The following is a 23,410-nucleotide window of genomic DNA, read 5'->3' as shown; positions in this document are numbered from 1 at the left end:
ACAGATTAAATCTTAGATGTCTTAGGTTGTTTATATATTTCATGACCTTTACCTCATCCTTAAATCTCGTATTAAAATTAGAGGTGCTCTGATGCCAGGTCCTGTTCACAAGAAATTGTTGATGGTGCCCCCAGTCCACCCTTTCTTCAGATCTTGTTTGTTTTGTTTCTTCAGCAGAATTGCCTCTGGGTAGGGTTCTCCTGTTGGGTTAATGATGAGGAAGGTCAGGCACATTCAGGCAGACCCTCCTGGGCTCATCTCTGAATATTTCTCAGCAGCCCAGGGCTGATTTCTTCTCAGAGGGAACTGCATGGAAAGCGATGTTGCTTCCTCTCTGGTCTGCTCCATAGGTAACACTCTCAGCTCACTTCTACATTCAGGCTTTTTACCATCATCCTGCCCAGATTCCAGTGAGAATTTGCTATGCTGGGTTTCAGATAATTATCATTGGTTGGATTGGGCTTTTGGATTATTTTGAGACACTATATAAAACACCATCAATACAGCAATGAAGGTTTTACAACCTGTCCAACCCTTTGGAATTCTCCTCTCCCCTTAAGTTCTGTCAAGTTTGCAAACATCAGTCTGCCAGCAGATCCAGAGGGGGCACCATCACTGCCATTGGTTGGACACAGGGTTAACTACCCTCTCTAAGTTTCACAGGACTGTTGATTTGTTGGACCTCTGCTCTTGTATTAGCATGTGATTCAACAACTTGTTTTCTAATTGGAAATGAGATTTTTCAACCAGATAATTCCTTGAAAGCTGAGACCATCTCCTTTTCATCTCTGTAGCATTCCTCCAACCCTTGCCTTGTAACAAGCTGTGTCTAGCTCATATTTACAAAATTGAAAGGAAAGGATGACTGTGGAGTCATTCTTTACATTTCAACTTCTTTTGTAGGCAATGCAAGTTCCTCCACCTTGCTCCAAGGTACTGGGAATGGCGTTCCTGCCACTCACCCTCACCTTTTGTCTGGCTCCTCTTGCTCCTCTCCTGCCTTCCATCTGGGGCCCAACACCAGCCAGCTGTGTAGTCTGGCCCCTGCTGACTATTCTGCCTGTGCCCGCTCAGGCCTCACCCTCAACCGATACAGCACATCTTTGGCAGAGACCTACAACAGGCTCACCAACCAGGCTGGTGAGACCTTCGCCCCTCCCAGGACTCCCTCCTATGTGGGCGTGAGCAGCAGCACCTCCGTGAACATGTCCATGGGTGGCACTGATGGGGACACCTTCAGCTGCCCACAGACCAGCTTATCCATGCAGATTTCGGGAATGTCCCCCCAGCTCCAGTATATCATGCCATCACCCTCCAGCAATGCCTTCGCCACTAACCAGACCCATCAGGGTTCCTATAATACTTTTAGATTACACAGCCCCTGTGCACTATATGGATATAACTTCTCCACATCCCCGAAACTGGCTGCCAGTCCTGAGAAAATTGTTTCTTCCCAAGGAAGTTTCTTGGGGTCCTCACCGAGTGGGACCATGACGGATCGGCAGATGTTGCCCCCTGTGGAAGGAGTGCACCTGCTTAGCAGTGGGGGTCAGCAGAGTTTCTTTGACTCTAGGACCCTAGGAAGCTTAACTCTGTCATCATCTCAAGTATCTGCACATATGGTCTGATGAAGCCTTTAAGTTAAATGACATTTGGATCTGTCTAACATATTTTCTTTTTCTTTTTTAAAAGCTATGTGGAAAGAAACTCTCTGTGGTTTATAAAATGTACATATAGTAGAAAATGAAGGCTCACTGGGTTTTTTGACTTTATCATGGTGAGATTGTAATTATCTATGGTATATATGTATGCTGTATATACATAGCACATGGAGTATCACGGCACCTATTGTTCCCCTGTTTCATCCAGTTGCACAGAGTATTGGCATGCGTGTAGTATGTTTAAGCAAAGTTCTCAGACTCTTTTAAAAACAAGATGGTAAACTTAAAACTTGGCAATGATACTATCCAGAAGAACACTTATAACTTATCAGAAAAATGCTCTAAACGGTTTCATACTTGATGTGTTGATAACCAGCAGTAACCAGCATGTAGAGTCTTGTGATTTCTGTTATTCTTGGACACAGTGTGAGAATCTAAAATACAAAAGCCAGTTGAAGTCTTAGTGTTAGTCCTGAGGTATTTGTAATCATGAAGGATCAGCTTTTTCATTCCTGCTTATTATTTACCACACATACCATATGACCTTGGGTCTATAAAAAAATCATAACCCATAATAATTGTTATTTTCTTAAGGAAGGTAAAGGAGAGGCTTGTGATTTTTTTTTTTACACTTTCCATTGGGCACATAAGAGGTTCTTATTCATCTGTAGAGAACAAATTTCCAGTATTTTCGATTTTTTGCTTATTTTATATATCAAATAGACCATTAAAGAATGTTCTATAAACATTTTTAAATTCCAATTTTCACCAGGGGAGGAATATGTGATATGAGTGGAATGGCAAAAGGAAAATAAATCCACCTCAAATTCATTGATTCCAATGAGAAATGTCTATCTTTTAAATCAAGAGTAATACTATTGTTAACTATACCTTATGTTTTTGTATAGTTTGTTTTTAAATTTAGAATATTTTTTCCATCTTGCTCTGAGCTTCCTGACCGATAGTATATAAGTAAAAAAAATGCATTTATGCTACTTATTTATATCTTGTAATTCCTACACATTGAACCCTTTTCCCCTTCTTAACCTTGTCCGTCTGCCTGGGTCTTTCCCAAAACAGATAGTTCCTAGGCCTGTATGGTGTTAAATAACGCGGTGAGGAATTTCAGTAGGTTATCTCCAGCAATCTGTCTTTTGGGAGCTATAGTGCAAAGGCCAAAGCCCATTACTATAAAGACCCTCTTGGAGGACTAAGAAGGAAGATACTAATTATGATAAAGGAACTATAAAACTTTTAACCTCAACAGAATTTGTAACGTCAGAACTGGAGAAATTAAAATCAGTATTAAATTTTTTAATTCCTAAAATAATATATGCATGGTTGAAGAGTTAAAAACAAGTAACTTTGAGAGCACAGTATGAGATAAATAAAAAAGGCTAAGAATACATGATGAGGCACATTCCCCTTCTGAGGAGAAAGTGAAATAACATGTCTGTGCATTGACCCATTCATTACATTTCATGTATCTTAAGCAAAAGAGCATGATTTTCTCTCATTGCTAAAAAGAGTTGCTTTAACTCATCCCTGGATTTGGTGGGGAAAGGGTACAACTCCTGATTTGCTGTTTCACTTTCAAACAACACAATTTGTTAGATACTTAGGGAGATATACTGTTGAATTTGCACAGGATGTGACTCTGTTTATACATATTAACAAATTTCCTTTTGGATTCCTTAGCAGTTCATCAAATTAGTATTAAATTTTTAAATTTAAAACTAGCATGAAGGGACATGAAATATTTGCAGTAGGTGGATCTATGTAAGATGTTTGGGTATGGCATTAATAGCTAGACAAAGATTTGGGGAAAGGTGTTAAGAATGAGTCCATCTCAGCCAATAGTGCTTGGTGTATAATTCAAGAACAGAGTTTTCCATCTTGAAAAAACATGGAAAGTAATGCTCTATACCCATATGTATTAATAAGAGCATTTTCCTTCTTGCTGTTGATAATTTCAGATGATACCACAATATGAGTATAATTTTTTATTAATCTTTTTTCTGGTAAAATTTTAGCAATATTGTACAAATGCTTTTTTTAGGTTTTACTGTAAATATTAATCACCATGTCACTTCAGAGACTAGCCTTTTATTGCTGAATTAAATGACATGCATACATTGATAATTATATATCTGTATTTTATTAAAAAGTACTTAAAATTATATTAAAATGTGTTATTAAACCCTTTTATGATTTTGGAGGGTAATCATTTTAATGTCTAAAAATATTGATCCAAGAATAAGCACACACATGCATACCCCAAACGCAAATTCTGTACCTCTCAAATACACGGCAGAAAGAAATGGGCCTGCTGTTCATGTTTCATGTGTTAAATGTAATTTCTTGGTGTGTTGACCATGTCATTGAAGGTGAAGGCCCTGACAAATGTTGAACACATGAAAATTTGAATGTGAGAGGAGAGGGATGGGGTGGTATGTTTTGTTTTGGGTCCAGGGGAGAAAGGCAAGGTTACAAGAATGAGTGGCTTGCACCACTGACTAGTGATGACAGATTACTTCTATGCCCCTTGACTAGTAAACATTCCAAGGGACATCACGATGGGGTGAGGTTGCTGCTATCAAGACCAGTCACATTTTGAAAATTAACACTTGCTTCTTTACAAGCTGCCTTCCAGAGGTCAACAGCTTTTCACAAGTGAGGCACCCAGTTGCTGACCCTTGATTTCTGGAATGTAGGGGGTCAGGAATCCTTGGTGGCCCCCAGAGAAGGTTGGGGCACAGTGTAACCTATATAAGGAAGGATCATACTCACTCTTTACATCAATTAGCAAAATTTTGAGGAAAAATAATCTCACTTTTAAAATGTAAATAGCTCTTCATCACCCCTCCAGACTTAATCCTACCAGTAACTCACACCTTAGTGTGAAATTAATAAACAGCAGCTTTGGAGATAGCTGGAGGTTTGACTTAGAGGAAAAAGTAATTTTTTTAGCAGGACAATTCTGGGAAGATTTGTATGGGAAGGAGAAGGTGCAAGAAGAGAGATCCCTAACTAAACTCTACAGTGTCCCATGAAGTCCTGGTGTAGAGCATTAAAAATAATCATTTCATAAACTTCTTTCAGGAACCTTGGTAGAGGTGGTGGATGCTACCTACCCTGATGCTGTCTCTAATTAGAGAGGTTTGTAAAGATTCCTTTGTTGCAAAGTGTAACACAGTGTTATTTCCTCATGAGAAATTTATTGGCTCATCTACATGAAGGTTTTTCTAAGCTTTCCCTTAAGAATTAATTGTATTAAATTATTACCATGTTGTGTTTTAATCTCATTGTTCATCCTTTCTAAAAAGAAATGCTCAGATAAGTTGAGAGTAAGGTTAAATATATGAGCAGTTAAGTACTCATACATGATTACAGCATTCTAAGAGTTCAAACCTTAAAAATTATCAGTGCTAGAAATTGACAAATATATTCAAGTATACAAACATTCAACAGATATATAAACTTAGTATCCCTCTACATGCTGATATATTTTCAAATAATGTGCTTTCTTTTCATTGAACTTTGGTATGATGAGAATAACATGTCCTCGGGAATTAGAGAACTTAGTTTGAGACTATGGATTTCTCAATCATGATTTTGGGTAAAAAAATTAGCTGCTTTATGTCTCAGTTTTGCTATGTGTGAAAGGAATGGATGGGATGATAATTGTTAGTATTCCTTTTAGTTTCCAATTCATACGGTCCTATTATATAAATATTTAGCTTAATATTGGGAAACTAGTTTTATAAAACTATTATATCTTTTGGAATATATTCTGTTTATTTTTGGATTATATATATATACTGTATCTGTGGCTTTACAAAGAATATAACACTATCAGTATTATTTTCAACTTGTTGAATTATGTGAAATTTATCCTTTAAATGGAACTGTGCTTTAGTTTTACAGGATAAATTTTAGTATTTTAATATCAGAAGGAAGTTATACTTAGTAACGTATTTGCTTTCATAGTGAATAGTAAAAGACATTAATAAAATTTCTTTTTCATGATGCTCTTAATTGCATGGCATTAAATTATTTTGTTGTGAAATAAGCATAGCAGTCTATTATAATATATGGAGATCATTCCAAGTCCATTCAAAATACATTTAAATCCTCGAGAAAACACTTGTGTCTTTTTGAATAATTTTATTCCTACTGAGACTCAGATACAATAATATGAGGCAGTTTATTACTCTGCAATTCACTGAGTTTATACAAGGCTGAATCAACACACACATCCTATGTCCATATTTTTAAATCATATTAATTACATCACTAGAATTACTTAATAAAAAGACGAAGAGATTTTTCTAAATAACACCTATATTGAGATACAATTAACATGCCATATAATTCATCTATTTAAATTGAACAATTCAGTGGTTTTAAATATGTTCACAGAGTTGTGTAACTATCACCACAATCAATTTTAGAACATTTTTATCACTGCAAAAAAACTCCGTGCCCATTATTAGTCATCTTCCTTTTCCCTCCATTCCTTCCTTATCACCAAGTCCTAGACAACCACTGATCTGCTTTCTGTCTTTATAGATTTGCCTGTTCTGGACATCTATGTCAAGGGAACTATACAATATGTGGTCTTTGGCACTGACTTCTTTCACTTAGCATAATGTTTTCAAGGTTCATTCATGTTGTGGCATGTATTAATATTTCATTCCTTTTTAGTGCTGAATAATATTTTGTTGTGTCAATTTACCACAATTTGTTTATATCTTCGTTAGTTGATGGACACTTGGGTTGTTTCCACTTTTTAGCTGTTATGAATTATGCTGCTATAAAAATTTATGTACAAGTTATTGTATAGACATACATACACTTTGATTTCTCTTGGCTATATAGCAGTGGAATTGGAAGGTTCTGAGGTCACCTTTTGAGGAACCACCAGACTGTTTTTCAAAGCACTTGCACCATTTTGCATGCTTACTAGCAATGTGTGAGGGTTCTAGTTTCCCCACATCTGCACTGACTGTTGTTATTATCAGTCTTTTTTATTACAGCCAGCCTAGTGGGTGTGATGTCTCATTGTTTTTGTTTGCATTTCCCTGATGACTCATGACGTTGAACTTATTTTTCTGTGCTTTATTGGCCATTTGTGTATCTTCTTTGGAGAAATATCTATATAGATCCTTTGACCATTATTTAATCGGGTTGTCTTTTTATTATTTAGGTGTAATAATTCTTTATATATTCTAAATACAAGCTTCTTATCAGATATATGATTTGCAAATATTTTCTCCCATTCTTTGAGCTGTCTTTTAGTTGTATTGATTATGTCTTTTGCAGCACAGAAGCTTTTAATTTTGAAGAGGTCCAATTTATCTATTTTTTTTTTTTTAATTTTGTTGTTTATGTCTTTGGTGTGAGGACCAAAGCATTTTGATGAGCTCTTTCAATCAGCCTTTTGACATTCCTAGTAGTAGTAGTAGTAGTAGTAGTAGTAGTACTAGTAGTAGTAGTAGTAGTAATATAAATGTATTTTGAAGGTGCTTTTCAGGTGTATAAATTTAATAGTACTTGATAAATTACCCCTCTTCCCAACACACCTGAATAGTCTTGGAGAAATAAATGATTCCTTCAGTATCTTAAAGGAAGACAGAAGGATTCCAAAGCATCAGAAACATTTTATTACCATAAGAAATGGTAGGCAATTTCAATATTTATTAAATTAATAAATATTAAGTATTGACTATTTCCTTGGCATCATTTTAGTCATTTGGGATACAATAGTGAAGAACACTGTTGGTATAACCAAACATCTTGTAAAAGCTGATTTGCTGGCAAAAAACATGTGTATATATATATATATTCATACTGCAATATATCACAGTTGGCAGGAAAAAAAAATTATTTCCTCTTGGCTTTTCTATGAGTTGGTGCCCTCGCCCTTATTACTATGTTACATATCCCAGATGGTCACTGCAAAATGTTTGCTTCTGTGCCAGGGTACAACAGGGATGCATTATCACCTTAACTCTGAGTTTGTTTTGTGGTTTTCTTTGGAAACCCTAACATCGTTTAAAATTCATTTTTTTGAATTTGGCTGTTTACAGCACTGTAATAAGATATTTCTCTATTAATAGCAGGAAGTGAAAACCGTGCTTTTTAGGGCTTGGGAAAACTCCTGTACATTTTTCTTAAAGGTATTTGGTGAAATGGATTGCAGAGATTTGCAGATTCCTTTTTCTTAATTTGCCTAAATGAATTTCAAGGGAAAATTTGTTGAACCATATGTTTTTCAAACAATTGAAGCTGTCACTCAGCAGTAATAAAGAGAATCTTAAAAAGCACTTCTATCTCCGGGCACGGTGGCTCACGCCTGTAATCCCATCACTTTGGGAGGCCGAGGTGGGTGGATCACCTGAGGTCAGGAGTTAGAGGCTAGCCTGGCCAACATGGTGAAACCCCATCTCTACTAAAAATAGAAAAATTAGCCGGGCATTGTGGCACAAGCCTGTAATCCCAGCTACTCAGGAGGCTGAGGCAGGAGAATCGCTTCAACCCGGGAGGCAGAGGTTGCAGTGAGCCGAGATCGTGCTATTGCACTCCAGCCTGGGCTACAAGAGCAAAACTCCATCTCAAAAAAAAAAAAAAAAATGGCACTTCTATCAAGTAGTGTACAAAGCCCTAGTAGTCCATTGCCTTGGGGAAGTTTGGCCAAGAATGAATGAACCTTATGGTGGACCCATTGTAGCTTTTGTTCATTTTGTCTTTCTAAGTTTGATAACCTTGGTATATGGGGAAGAAAGGAACTAGAAATTGTGTATGTTTAAATATTTGCGGTCTACTCAGTTTAACCTTGAGGATACCAAGAAGACAGACAGACAAAAACATAAAAATATAGAACTGGAAGGTCCTTAGAGATCAAATAGGAGATAGTTGTGTGGAGACCCATGTGACCTTCAGAGGTCACCATTGTGACCCATCTACAAGCTTCAGCAACTTCAGTGACAGTCCCCTTGGCAGGCTTCATAAAGCATTTTCAAGCTGCCTTGTCTTTCTTCATATTTTTTTTTTCTTAGTCCTGGATGTCCTTTCTCACCCACCTTCTTATTTTCAAGGACTTACTCAAGGACTTTTGTCCTCAGCAAAGACTTTCCCAATTTCTATTTCTCTCATCTACCTTTCCCCAGGAGAAATCAGCTCTCCATCTAAAATATTGTCACAGTGCTCTCTGCCCTCTTGAAGAACATACCTAAACATCCCCTTTTCATTTAGATCAACCAGCCCAGCTATAATGGGAGTCCTCTGGGGCAGGAGCTATATCTCATTTACGTATTTGCCACAGGACCTAGCAAAGATAAAATGATTAATAAAAGAGGGAGTACATAAATAAATATGTGATTAAGTGAGTAAAGCAATGAATTTTGTAGGCTTTGGAATAAAACCTCAAATTGGGAGGTCTGGAGGTTTTAATTGGTCAGCTGCCCATTTGCCATATCAGAAGAGACAAAGAGGACTATAGATTCCTCACAAAAAGACAGGAAAGGAAATGCTTCTTTTTCTTTTCTTTACTTTTTTTTTTTTTAAATTTGTTTTTTCCCCCTGCTTGAGCAGATTCTTATGAACAGAGGGTTGGGCCTGACATCTAAATAAGATACTCCTCCTAAAATTGTAGTATTTTATCATTAATATCTTCCAAAGCCATTAGGATGTTATATGAATCTAACAGAGAACTACTCCTAAGGGAAGAAGGTAGTTCTCTGTATGCAACTTGGACATCATTCCATCTAGGGAGAACTTCAGCTGTAGTTTCAGGAATTGACAATTTCTGTTGCAGGTACCCCCTAGAGTCTAGTTTAGGAATAACATCAGGAAAGAGAGGCTTTTTATGTCCTAGGGCATCCAGCTTGCCACAGATGTATCATTGATAGCAGTGAGACAGTTTATGTGACAGAGAAGCCCAAGCTTCACAAGAGATGGACATATTATATCCTGGTAGGTATGGGCCCAGGGTCTCTGAAGGGATTGATGTGTTAGGTTACTAACATGGTTACTTCTAGGTTATCTCTGCAAGTGAGTTGATATTGCAATAAATATTATTTCATCTAGAAAAAAGTACTTGTTTTCTTATATAGAATAATAAGAGTATCTAGACCACTCTCTAATACCCCATAGATTAGAGGTGCTCTGTCAGACAAAACATTTTTTTCTCTCTAGGGAGGGATCCAAGACATTTTGGAGAAAACCTCTCTTCTGAGAAAAAGCCACATTGGTGGTTGTGGACCCAGAAACTGATGCTGTGTGAGGATACATCCTTTAGATGAGTGAGGCACTCCATATTGGGGTTGTTCATTTTTTGATGTTGTTGAGTTGTAGTTCTTTATACATATATGCATGCTCATTCTTGCTTTCTGCCTCATTCCCTTTTCTCTGGAACGTATGGGACTACTTTGGCTTAGTATTTGCTCAGGTTCTTATGGTAAGAGCACCTAAGAGATTGGGGATAAAATAGGCATAGACTGAGAAGAGGAGATATAGAGTAGGCAGGAGGCCTTCCAGAGTTCCCTACCGCAGCTTTTACTATAGCTCTGCTTTGTGGGTACCAGATATCTGCCCAGATTAATAAAACTGTATTTGGTTTCTACATTTTTTCCCTATGCTTCATGTGTGTGATGCATCTGTCAGAATTTCAGGGGGAGGGATATGAATGACACCTTAAGTTCCTAACACATGTTTACTTGTTTACTCGAAGTTCAATCATTCATTTATACCTGCATTTAGCATTTGTTGAGTACTTGCTAAGTGCCATAATCTGTTGCTGGAGATGTGGTGATGAGCAAGGAAAGTTGTTCTTTTGGAAAATTTCAGACTCATCAGAAGGTCACATGTGCAAACACATAATCATAATACAATGTGATAAATATACAAAGAGAGGCGTATTAGTTCCTTTTCTGTTCCGTATACAGAATACCTGAAAGTGGGTAATTTATAAAGAAAATAAATTTATTTCTTACACTTATGGAGGCTGAGAAGTTCAAGGTCAAGGGACCATATTTAATAAGAGCCTCCTTGCTGGTGAGAGCTCTCTGAAGATTTCTGAGGCTTTGTAGGACATCACTTGGTGAGGAGGTTGAGTGTGTTGACATGCTAACCCAAGTATCTCTTCCTCTTCTTATAAAGCCACCCATTTCTTTCTCATGATAACCCATTAATCTATTTATCCATGCATGGATTAATCCATTCATGAGGGCTTTGCCCTCACTTCTTTTTTTTTTTGAGATAATAACACATTTTAATTTTGTCGTGAACTTAGCAGAAATTTTATATTCATAAATTTGACAGTCTTGGGTTTTTTGCCATAATTTTTTTAAATTTTACTTTAAGTTCTGGGATACATGTGCTGAGCATGCAGGTTTGTTACATACGTATATATGTGCCATGGTGGCTTGCTACACCTATCAACCCATCATCTAGGTTTTAAGCCGCACATACATTAGGTATTTATCCTAATGCTCTGCCTCCCCTTTTCCCCCACCCCGCAACAGGCCCCAGTGTGTGATGTTCCCCTCCCTGCGTCCATGTGTTCTCATTGTTCAACTCCCACTTATGAGTGAGAACATGTCGTGTTTGGTTTTTTGTTCCTGTGTTAGTTTGCTGAGGATGATGGTTTCCAGCTTTGTCCATGTCCCTTCAAAGGACCATGAACTTATTCCTTTTTATGTCTGCATAGTGTTCCATGGTGTATATGTGCCACATTTTTTTATCCAGTCTATCATTGACGTCTTCCCTCGCTTCTTAAAGGCCTCACCTCTCAATAATGCCACACCGATGATTAAATTTCAACATGAGTTTTGGAGGGGACATTCAAACCATAGTAAGAGGTATTTACAAAGAACAGTAGGAAAATTGGAGATTGTGACTTAGGTTATATGGGGGAGATGTGAGGGATCAAGAATCAAGGAGAGCTGTGAAGATGGGGGACCATTTGCTAATAGCTAGGGAAGGGTGATGGAAATGGTAAGTGAGTATTCTAGAACAGTACTATTCAATAGAACTTACTGCAAAGATGTAAATATTCTTTGTCTACACTGGCCAGGACAGTAGCCACTAGACCATGTAACTACTGGGCACTTGAAATGAGACTAGTCTGCCTGAGGGTCTAAATTTCAAATTTTATTAAATACTAATTAATTCAAATTTAAATGTAAGTTTAGCCCCATGTGGCTAGTGGCTACCATGTTGGGCAGTGAAGCTTTAGAAACTCTGCAAAGCAGAAAGTAATATGCACCCTAAAAGAAATGTGAACAATGACAATGGGAGAACAGTTCCCTGAATGCACAGCTCACCCTCTGTGTGGATGATGCTTCTGGAGGGTTACTATGAGTAGTCATGACTCTGTGACTATATGAAAACTGACTGATAATGCTAGGTGACTCTGCCAGGCAACTGCTTCATGACAAATCAGTGTATTGAATGCCTAACCAGTTCTGTCCTCCATAGTTAGTCTTATCACACAATTGTCCAGAAATGACCCAGGACACATGTCATTTCCTTTCTATAAGGTAGTGGCCAAAAAGTTTCCTTGGGGGAGTTATACATTGTAACCTCCTTTGACAAGGTTGGTTTTGGGAAGAGCAGCCATTAATTCTGAAGAGGGGAGACTGACACAGAACACGTACAGTGTCTGACTGACCTCCTAGATGAGGAGATGCTGATGCCCTGCTTTTTTCTCCTGGTCCTATGCTCATTATCTCCATATAATGCCCACTGTTGAGCCACTGGAGAAAAGCTTCTCTGCTGTTGCTTCAGCCTCTTCCCTTCTCAAACCAGACCAAAACCCAGCTAATCATTTGCTGGTGAATGTGATTCTTTCTCTTGCCTTACCTCTATTAAATTAAATGCATTAAGAAGACAATGCCTCCCAGGGGAAGACAGAAAAAAATTAATGCAGAATTTCCCTCATATGAGGTACAAAAAAACCCCACTAGAATTTACACAGCATTTTATATTACACACCACAGATTCCCATGCATTATTTCATTTTGTCTTTCCAACAATCCTGTGAGATGTTTTTATCCTAACTTTGTATGTAAGAAAACTGAGGCTCACAGAAGTTAAAGACTTACCCACAATCACTTGGCCATCAAGGGAAAAGTTAGGACTCAGCATAAGTCTTCTGATGCCTAAATGGCATCTGTAAACATGGAAGGAAGGAGATTAGGGCAATAATAATTATTAGGGAAATAATTCTTACTGAGAGAGAAGGAGGGAGAAGAGAAGGGAAGGGAAGAGGAAAGAGAATGAAGGTTCTTTCTCCTTGCTGATTTTTCCTGTCTTGTTGGAGATCCAAGACACTTTGGGGAAACTCTGCTTTGCTCTGAAAAAAACCATGTGGATGGCTGTTGACCCAGCAGCTAGTGGGTGCCATCTTAGGGGTGAAGTTCCTGTCAGTGAAAGCATTGATTGGTAGAAGCAATCACCAAAGCATATCCTTCAACAAAACTTCCCTTCATCTAGCTACTTATTTCCATCCAGTAAACAACACCCTACCATGAGTGGGGAGCTGAGGAATTCAGAGCTGGGGCACAGCCAGTGGGAAAGTCTTGGTGATTTTTTAAGAGTTTACTATTAAAGATTGGAAAGGGGGAAATGAACCTGTCAGCTTTTGCTCTTACGATATTAGTTCCCCTAGAGATATATATATGTACAAAACTTCCAAATGCTATGATAAGTTATTTCTAATGGTGAGGTTTCCAGAGAAAACTCTTTTTTCCAGACCTCTGTAAACATTTTTATTTTATTTTTTTGAGACAGAGTCTTACTCTGTCACTGATGCTGGAGTATAGTGGCACAGTCATGGCTCACTGCAGCCTCCACCTCCTGGACTCAAGCGGTACTCCTACCTTACCCTCCCAAATAGCTGGGAGTACCAGTGCAAGCCACTATGACTGGCTAATTTTTGTAGGTTTGGTAGAGATGCTGTTTAAACATATTTTTAAAATATGTTGCGATAGTAAAGATAAAGATAATAATAATATAAACTTATTTCTGGGAGGGAAATCTTATGATTGTTGACATTAACTAATATTCATATAACATGAATTGTGACCCCAAAGCTACTTAACATATTTTAGTCCCCAAAACCTAAATAAGGAAGGTACTATTTAGTATGATTTTATAAATATGTGATTAAAACAAAAATAAGGGACTGACCTACCAGGGCTACCCAACTGGAAAGGAGCAAAATCAGGATTTGAACTCAAGTCCATCTGATCCCAGACTTGTTTTCACTGTGTTGTAAAACATAATGCTAGGTAACAAGAGAAAAAAACAGATAAATTGGACTTCAAATTTAAAATCTTCAATGCATCAAATGACACTATTAACAAAGTGAAAAGGTAACCCACAGAATGGGAGAAAATACTTGCAAATTATCTATATGATATGAAATTAATATCTAGAATATATAAAGAACTACAACTCAACAACATCAAAAAATGAACAACCCTATTAAAAAATAGGGAAAGGACTTAAATAGACATTTCTCTGAAGAAGATATACAAATGGCTGGTAAGCACATAAAAAGATGCTCACCATCACTAATCACTGGGGAAATGCAGATCAAAATCACATTGAGATACCACTTTATACCTACTTGGATGATTAACATAAAAGCAAATTAAAAAACTAAAAAATAACTTTTGGTGAGGATATGGAGAAATTAGAACCATTGTGCATTGCTGCTGGGAATGTTAAATGATGCAGCCACTACGGAAAATGATATGAGGGTATTTTAAAAATGGAAAATAAAATTACCATATGATCCAGCAATTTTATTTCCGGGTATACACCCAAAATCATTCAAAGCAGGGACTCGAATCAATATTTATATATTCACATTTATAGTAACATTATTCTCAATAGCCAAAATTTGAAGAGACTGAAGTATCCATCAATGCATGTGTGAGTAAACAAAATGCAGTATTCATGTCTACGAATTCCTCATCCATGGATTCAACTAACAATGGATCAAAAATATTTGAAAAAAAATGGATGCTTGCATCTGTACGGAACATGTAGGCCTTTTCCCTTATTATTCCCTAAACAATACAGTGTAACAACTATTTACGTAGCATTTACATACACTGATTAAGCATTATATGTAAACTACAGATGATTTAAAGTATATGGGAGAATGTGTACAGGTTCTATGCAAATACCACACCATTTTTTATAAGGGACTTGAGTACCTGTGGATTTTGGTATTCAAGGAGAGTACTGGAACCAATCCCCCAGAGATACTGAGTGATGGCTGTACATACCTTGGAATATTATTCAGCTTTAAAAGGAATGAAATTCTGACACATTACAACATAAATGAACTTTGAAAACATTATGCTAAATGAAATAAATCAGACACAAAATGACAAGTATTGTATAATTCCACTTACATATACCTACAGTAGTCAAATTCACAGAGACACAAAGTAGAATGGTGGTGGTCAGGGGTTGGAAGGAGAGGGGAACTGGGAGTAAGTGTATAATGAGTACAGAGTTTGAGTTTGGGAAGATGAGAAAGTTCTGGAGATGGATGGTGGTGATAGCTGCACATCAATATGAAAGCACTTAATTCAATAGCACTGTACACTTAAAATGGTTAAGATGCTGGTGCAATCAAAGCACTGTGCTAATTTTAGTAAGACAGACTTAAAATAATCCTCATGGCTTTCTGAAAGTCAGTTGCACAATTATCTGCCTATTAATATTTTCAATCTTTAACAAATATTTATTGAACATCAACTGTGAATCAGGTATCATTCTAGAGATCAGGAGTATTGTAGTGAACACGATGTAGAACTTCTCTGCACACATACAGTATAAAATCTAGTGGAAGAAACAGTAATCAAATAATAACTCAAATAAATGTAAACTTACCACAGTGTAAGTGTTCGTGAAAAGGGCATTGATGGTGCTATGAGAACAAATGCTAGGGAGAACGTGATTGATGGAAGAAACACTTTCTAGGTCTTGATTCTAAACAGAAGACATAAAAATGTACACTTCCATCCTGGACACATTGTATTGCTGCCTCTAATATAATATGAGTAACAGTATTTTCTTGAGTCCCTCATTTTTGCAAGCCAAGTGTATTTGTGATATTGCTTTACTAAGAAAGCATGGGAAATGTTTCTTGTGTGACTGCCAAAGTATGGCATTAAAAACAGAAGCCTGATACACAAATGCAAGTGGTATGTATTTGATCCTCACCTAACTAGCATTTAATTCTCCTGGCAATCAAAACAGGCTATCAACATTCTGTAGTAAATCTCGATAGTCATTTCTATTAGATCATAAGTAAGTAAGAAGGGGAAATCATTTGATTTTATTTGTAGGTAACAAGACACAGGAAAATTCCATTATTTCTGTACGTAAGTGTTGCTCACCTGTAAGAGACCAAATGATTCATATATTTTTTTTTTTCATTTTCAGCTTTTATTTTAGATACAGGCGGTACATATCTTAAAACAATCATTTGAAAAAGTATATAAGAAGATATGTAAACTTTATCCAAACATTCCCTATGTTAGAAAGGAGAGCAGGAGACAACTTGTTATTTACCAAAAGAAAATTAAGTCCCTTATAAATGGATCACTGTAGCCCCCCAAAAAACTGAGAGCACAAACTCTTTCACAAGTCTCCATTTACCTGTTTACTTATATATTTAACTTTTTAAAATCTAAGATGTGTCATTAGTTATTGAACCAGGAAGAAAACATGATGCCAATTAAACTTGATACAATGCCTTATCCATAGTCCTGTGCAGCATGTCATCAGTCACATCAGTCCCTCATTACTTTGAAGTCTTCTGCTTTCCATTGCATTGTTTGGCATGCAATAGTCTATCCTTTTGCCTATGTCTCAAACAAACTCTAAGTTGATTTCTACTAGTTTGGTTCCATAAAGTGCTTTATTGTTGCTGTAAGAAGATGTGGAATTGACACCATTCCTTCTGTGACCTTCATTAATGTCACGTTTATGCCCCACCTTTTTCTTTCTAAGCCTTATGTGCACAGTAGTCTTTTGTTTCAATGCTGCTATGTAACCTCGTTGAAGACATTTTATTTGGTAAATTCAATCCTTGCTGTACCAGCAGTGCAAAGAACTCAATGAAAGTGATTAAAATTGAACAAGCATGCTGCCTGCCCTACAGTGATTGTAAGATGCCATCAACTCTGAAAAGCATTCCTATTTGGAAGATTTTTGAAATTATTTAAAAATTACATAGCCTGAGGCTGGGCACAGTGGCTCATGCCTCTAATCCTAGCACTTTGGGAGGCCAAGGCAGGTGGATTGCCTGAGCTTAGGAGTTCGAGACCAGCCTAGGCAACATGGTGAAACTCTGTCTCTATTAAAATACAAAAAATTATCTGGGTGTGGTCATGTGTGCCTGTAGTCCTAGCTACCTTGGAGGCTGAGGCAGGAAAATTGGTTGAATCTGGAAGGCAGAGGGTGCAGTGAGCAAAGATCACACTGAGAGACAGGACTAGCTGGATTTCCTAGGCCAACTAAGAATTCCTAAGCCTAGCTGGGGAAGGCAATAGCCCTACCTTTAAACATGGGGCTTGTGACTTAGCTCACACCCAACCAATCAGGTGGTAAAGAGGGCTCACTAAAGTACAAATTAGGCTAAAAGCAGGAGGTAAAGAAATAGTCAAATCATATTGCCTGAGAGCACAGGGGGAGGGACAATGATTGGGATATAAACCCAGGCATTCAAGCAGGGAGCGGCAACCCCCTTTGGGTCCCCTCCGATTGTGTGGAGCTCTGTTTTCACTCTGTTAAATCTTGCAACTACACACTCTTCTGGTCCATGTTTGTTCTGGCTCGAGCTGAGCTTTCACTCACCATCCACCACTGCTGTTCGCTGCCATCACAGACCCACCGTTGACTTCCACCCCTCTGGATCTGGCAGAGTGTCTGCTGCATTTCTGATTCAGCGAGGCACCCACTGATGCTCCCATTTGGCTAGAGGCTTGCCATTGTTCCTGCATGGCTAAGTGCCCAGGTTCATCCTAAATGAGCTGAACACTAGTCGCTGGGTTCCATGGTTCTCTTCCATGACCCATGGCTTCTAATAGAGCTATAACACTCTCCTCATGGCTAAAGATTCCATTCCTTGGAATCCATGAGGCCAAGAACCCCAGGTCAGAGAACAAAAGGCTTGCCGCCCCATCTTGGGAACTCTAAGAACAAAGACCCACCGGGTAACATTTGGTGGCCTCGTATGGGGATTCTCCAAAGTGGTGAGTAATATTGGACCACTTTCCCTTGCTGTTCTTTCCTATCCTTCCTTAGAATTGAAGAAAATACCAGGCACCTCTCGGCCAGTTAAAAACAATTGGCATGGCTGCTGGACTTAAGACTCAGGTGTGAGGCTTCCTGGGAAAATGCTTTCTAACAACCCCCAACCCTTCTGGGTTGGGAGCATTGGTCTGCCTGGAAGCAGCTTCCGCTTTCACAATTTTCCTGGGGAAGCTGAGGGCCTACTAGAGGCAGAAAGCTGTAGTCCCGAACTCCCGGCATTGGCCAACATCATGGTGCAGCCAGAAGTCTCTACTCAGTCGCCCATGCGTGCGCCCCTACCTCTCCTTCTGACCCTTACCTCCTGGGTCCCGACCATGACTTTCTTGAAAGTGTAGCCCCAAAATTCTCCTTACCTTTGAATCTACTTCCTCCAATCCCTGCCTCCTAGGTACTAATGCTAAAGACTTTCAATTCCTCTCCCAAGTATTAGAGCAAGTTGTATCTCCAAAGGGATCTAAGGAAGCTCAACACTGTGTCCTTGGGCAACTAGGCCATGAACCCAGGGAGTCTTGCCCCTGGTGTCCCTCCCAATTTAGGTATACAGCTCTTGAATGGGCAGTTATGTGAGACCCATTCCCCACCACCTTTTCAGGGCCCCAAGTTTGTAAATGGCTAGGAGGATTGTTCTCTCATTGTGTAAGATGCTCTCCTCCCCCATTTCTACCCAGCTTAACATCCCCTCCCCTCCCCCACCCTGGCAATACAATCTCCAAGCCTTGGCTCCTTGGCCAGGGCCTTAGAACTGATGACCCAGTACTTTAATAACTGGAACTGGGTCTACAACAACATAATAGATTAGGATGAAAACGAATTGAGTAAATTTAAGGGAGGCACATATTCCTACAGTGGCAAATGGGGGCAATGAGCAAACATCCTCCTGCTGTTTTCCCAAAATCCATCTACAAAAAGAGAGAGAGAGAGGAAAGGGAGGGGAGAGAGAGAGAGAGGAAGGAGAGAGAGAGAGAGGAACAAGAGAGAGAGGAACGAGAGAGAGGAAAGAGAGAGAGAGGGGAAAGAGAAAGGCAGAGAGAGAAGTAGTAAAGAAAAAAACAGTGTGCCCTATTCCTTTAAAAGCCAGGGTAAATTTAAAACCTATAATTGGTAATTGAAGATCTTCTCTGGGACCCTATAATACTCCAATACCAAACAAGGTCATAGCCTGAATCACTGAGACCACTGACAACCAGTAGCCTTCGTATCAAAAATCCTTAACCCAGTAACCCACGGATGGCCCAAATGCATTCAATCTGTAGCAGTAACTGCTTTGCTAACAGAAGAAAGTAGAAAAATAACTTTTAGAGGAAACCTCATTGTGAGCACACCTCACCAGTTCAGAACTATCCTAAGTCAAAAAAAGCAAAAAGGTAGCTTACTAACTCAAAAATCTTAAAGTATGGGGCTATTCTGTTAGAAAAAGGTGATTTAACACTAACCACTGATAATTCCTTTAACCCAGCAGATTTCATAACAGGTGATCTAAATCTTAATTACCATACAAAGGTCGAAACAAACCTAGGAGGAACCCCCTTCAGGACAGGACAATAGATGGTTCCTCTCGCGTGATTGAGGGGAAAAAAACCACAATGTGTATTCAGATATTGATAGGGAAACTCTTGTAGAAGCAGAGTTAGGAAAATTGCCTAATAATTGGTCTGCTCAAACGTGGGAGCTGTTGGCACTCAGCCAAGCCTTAAAATACAGAACCAGAAAGGAACCATCTATACCAATTCTAAGTTAATTTAGACTAAACAAGGTCTTATTAATAACAAAGGATAATTGAAATTCCAGACTTACAAGGTTTTCAACAAAAGTAAATTTTGCTAAAAGTTCACAGTGTAACCTGTATTATCCTAATTTCTAATCTTGTGGCCTTAGACAGTTTAGTCCACACACATAAAGGAAGTTTGCTTTGGAAAAAATGGTTATCATCTTCAAAAAAAACTCTATCTCAATCCTGACTCAGAAGATTACCTACACCCTCTCTGAAATGAATTTGCATAAGAACTGTTGTTTATGGGAATGCATCTTGATGGGGCAACTGGGTTGTTACGAAATACTCAGGAACCCAGCCCAGCTCTAGAACTCACCCTGAGAGCAAAGGCTATTGCCAATATTTTGGGCATGCTGGTAAAGGACCACAAGAATCCAGCAGCCCAGAACCCTTTCTCTGTGGTCAATAGAGGTGGGAAAACAGGTGCAGAACTGCTACATCGGTGAGCATAACTAATCTGATAAGCAGAGGTCCATGGTTGGTTACACACCCTGGAAAGGAGTAAGCATTAGGACCATACAGGACGCTCTAGGACTAATGCTCATCAGAAAATAACTAGGGGTGCTGGCATCCCTATGTTCTTTTTTCAGATGGGAAACATTCCCCCCAAGGCAAAAATGCCCCTAAGATGTATTCTGGAGAATTGGGACCAATTTGACCCTCAGACGCTAAGAAAGAAATGACTTATATTCTTCTGCATTACCGCCTGGCTACAATATGCTCTTCAAGGGGGAGAAAGCTGGCCCCCTGAGGGAAGTATACATTATAACACCATCTTACAGCTAGACTTCTTTTGTAGAAAGGAGGGCAAATGGAGTGAAGTGCCATATGTACAACCTTTTTTTCATTAAGAGACAACTCGCAATTATGTAAAAAGTGTAAATTTATGCCCTACAGGAAGCCCTCAGAGTCTGCCCCCCTGCCCCGGTGTTCCCCCGGCTCCTTCTCCAACTAATAAGGACCCCCCCCCCTTCAACCCAAATGGTCCAAAAAGAGATAGACAAAGGGGTAAACAATGAACCCAAGAGTGCCAATATTCCCTGATTATGCCCCATCCAAGTGGTGGGAGGAGAATTCGGCCCAGTCAGAGTGCATGCAACTTTTTCCCTCTAAGACTTGAAACAAATTAAAATAGACCTAGGTAAATTCTCAGATAACCCTGATGGCTATATTGATGTTTTACAAGGGTTAGGACAATCCTTTGATCTGACATGGAGAGATATGTTACTGCTAAATTAGACACTAGCCCCAAATAAGAGAAGTGCCGCCATAACTGCAGCCTGAGAGTTTGGCGAGCTCTGGTATCTCAGTCAGGTCAATGATAGGATTGCAACAGAGGAAGGAGAACAATTCCCCACAGGCCAGCAGGCAGTTCCCAGTGTAGACCCTCACTGGGACACAGAATCAGAACATGGAGATTGGTGCTGCAGACATTTGCTAACTTGCATGCTAGAAGGACTAAGAAAAACTAGGAAGAAGCCTATAAATTATTCAATGATGTCCACTGTAATAGAGGGAAATGAAGAAAATCCTACTGCCTTTCTGGAGAGACTAAGGGAGCATTGAGGAAGCATACCTCTCTGTTACCTGACTCTATGGAAGGCCAAATAATCTTAAAGGATAAGTTTATCACTCAGTCAGCTGCAGATATTAGAAAAAAAACAAAAGTCCACCTTAGGCCCGGAGCAAAACTTAGAAACCCTATTGAACTTGGCAACCTCAGTTTTTTATCAGAGAGATCAGGAGGAGCAGGCAGAATGGGACAAATAGTATAAGAAAAAGGCCACTGCTTTAGTCATGGCTCTCAGGCAAGCAGACTTTGGAGGCTCTGGAACATGGAAAGGCTGGGCAAATCAAATGCCTAATAGGGCTTATTTCCAGTGCGGTCTACAAGGACACTTTAAAAAAGATCATCCAAATAGGAATAAGCTGCCCCCTCGTCCATGCCCCTTATGTCAAGGGAATCAGTGGAAGGCCCACTGCCCCAGGGGATGAAGGTCCTCTGAATCAGAAGCCACTAACCAGATGATCCAGCAGCAAGACTGAGGGTGCCCAGGGCAAGCGCCACCCCATGCCATCACCCTCACAGAGCCCCAGGTATGCTTGACCATTGAGGACCAGGAGGTTTACTGTCTTCTGGACACTGGTGCAGGCTTCTCAGTCTTACTCTCCCGTCCCAGACAACTATCCTCCAGATCTGTCACTATCCAAGGTGTCCTAGGACAGGCAGTCACTAGATACTTCTCCCAACCACTGAGTTGTGACTGGGGACCTTTACTCTTTTCACATGCCTTTCTAATTATGCCTGAAAGCCCCACTCCTTTGTTAGGGAGAGACATTCCAGCAAAAGCAGGGTCCATTATACACCTGAACATAGGAGAAGGAACATCTGTTTGTTGTCCCCTACTTGAGGAAGGAATTAATCCTGAAGTCTGGGCAACAGAAGGACAATAAGGATGAGCAAAGAATGCCCGTCCTGTTCAAGTTCAACTAAAGGATTCTGCCTCCTTTCCCTACCAAAGGCAGTACCCCCTCAGACCCGAGGCCCAACAAGGACTGCAAAAGATTGTTAAGGACCTAAAAGCCCAAGGCCTAGTAAAACCATGCAATAGCCCCTGCAATACTCCAATTTTAGGAGTACAGAAACCCAACGGACAATGGAGGTTAGTGCAAGATCTCAGGATTATCAATGAGGCCATTGTCCCTCTATACCTAGCTGTACCTAACCCTTATGCTCTGCTTTCCCAAATACCAGAGGAAGCAGAGTGGTTTACAGTCCTGGACCTTAAGGATGCCTTTTTTTGCACCCCTGTACATCCTGACTCTCAATTCTTGTTTGCCTTTGAAGATCCTTCGAACCCAACGTCTCAACTCACCTGGACTGTTTTACCCCAAGGGTTCAGGGATAGCCCCCATCTATTTGGCCAGGCATTAGCCCAAGACTTGAGCCAGTTCTCATACTTGGACACTCATGTCCTTCGGTATGTGGATGACTTACTTCTAGCTGCCCCTTCAGAAACCTTGTGCCATCAAGCCACCCAAGCGCTTTTAAACTTCCTCACCACTTGTGGCTACAAGTTTTCCAAACCAAAGGCTCAGCTCTGCTTACATAAATACTTAGGGCTACAACTATCCAAAGGCACCAGTACCCTCAGTGAGGAATGTATCCAGTCTATCCTGGCTTATCCTCATCCCAAAACCCTGAAGCAATTAAGGGGGTTCCTTGGCATAACAGGCTTCTGCCAAATATGGATTCCCAGGTACGGTGAAATAGCCAGGCCATTATACACACTAATTAAGGAAACTCAGAAAGCTGATACCCATTTAGTAGAATGGACACCTGAAACAGAAGTGGCTTTCAGGCCCTAAAGAAGGCCTGAACCCAAGCCCCAGTGTTAAGCTTGCCAACAGGGCAAGACTTTTCTTTATATGTCACAGAAAAAAACAGGAATAACTCTAGGAGTCCTTATACAGGTCCAAGGAACCAGCTTGCAACCTGTGGCATACCTTAGTAAGGAAATTGATGTAGTGGCAAAGGGTTGGCCTCATTGTTTATGGGTAGTGGCAACAGTAGCAGTCTTAGTATCTGAAGCAGTTAAGATAATACAGGGAAGAGATCTTATTGTGTGGA

General features: G+C 39.4%; 1 protein-coding gene and 1 long non-coding RNA gene across 3 annotated transcripts in view; one reads left to right on the top strand and one right to left on the bottom strand.

Annotated features, from left to right (window-relative positions):
- TBX18 (T-box transcription factor 18) overlaps positions 1–20,710 on the top strand; it is a 47,215-nt gene extending 26,505 nt beyond the window's left edge. Inside the window, exon 8 of one of the 2 annotated variants that reach the window (XM_016955953.3) lies at positions 20,370–20,710. In XM_016955953.3, the coding sequence (XP_016811442.3) occupies positions 20,370–20,437 (68 nt within the window). In that variant the 3' untranslated portion in view covers positions 20,438–20,710. Of the gene's footprint in view, positions 1–903; positions 5,700–20,369 lie in introns of those variants that run through there. The other variant, XM_530953.8, reaches the window with a different exon arrangement.
- On the bottom strand, positions 2,017–13,954 carry LOC129144299 (uncharacterized). Its single transcript, XR_008548599.1, has 3 exons — positions 13,861–13,954; positions 12,770–12,837; positions 2,017–2,095 (listed from the first exon to the last, which is right to left on the bottom strand). It is a non-coding gene; the product is annotated as an uncharacterized LOC129144299 (long non-coding RNA).
- Positions 20,711–23,410: the final 2,700 nt, after the last annotated feature.

The sequence above is a fragment of the Pan troglodytes genome, chromosome 5 (assembly GCF_028858775.2).
Source record: "Pan troglodytes isolate AG18354 chromosome 5, NHGRI_mPanTro3-v2.0_pri, whole genome shotgun sequence".
Taxonomy (NCBI): Eukaryota; Metazoa; Chordata; class Mammalia; order Primates; family Hominidae; genus Pan; species Pan troglodytes.
Note: the sequence above shows the minus strand (reverse complement) of the source record. Positions and strands in the feature narration are given on the sequence as shown.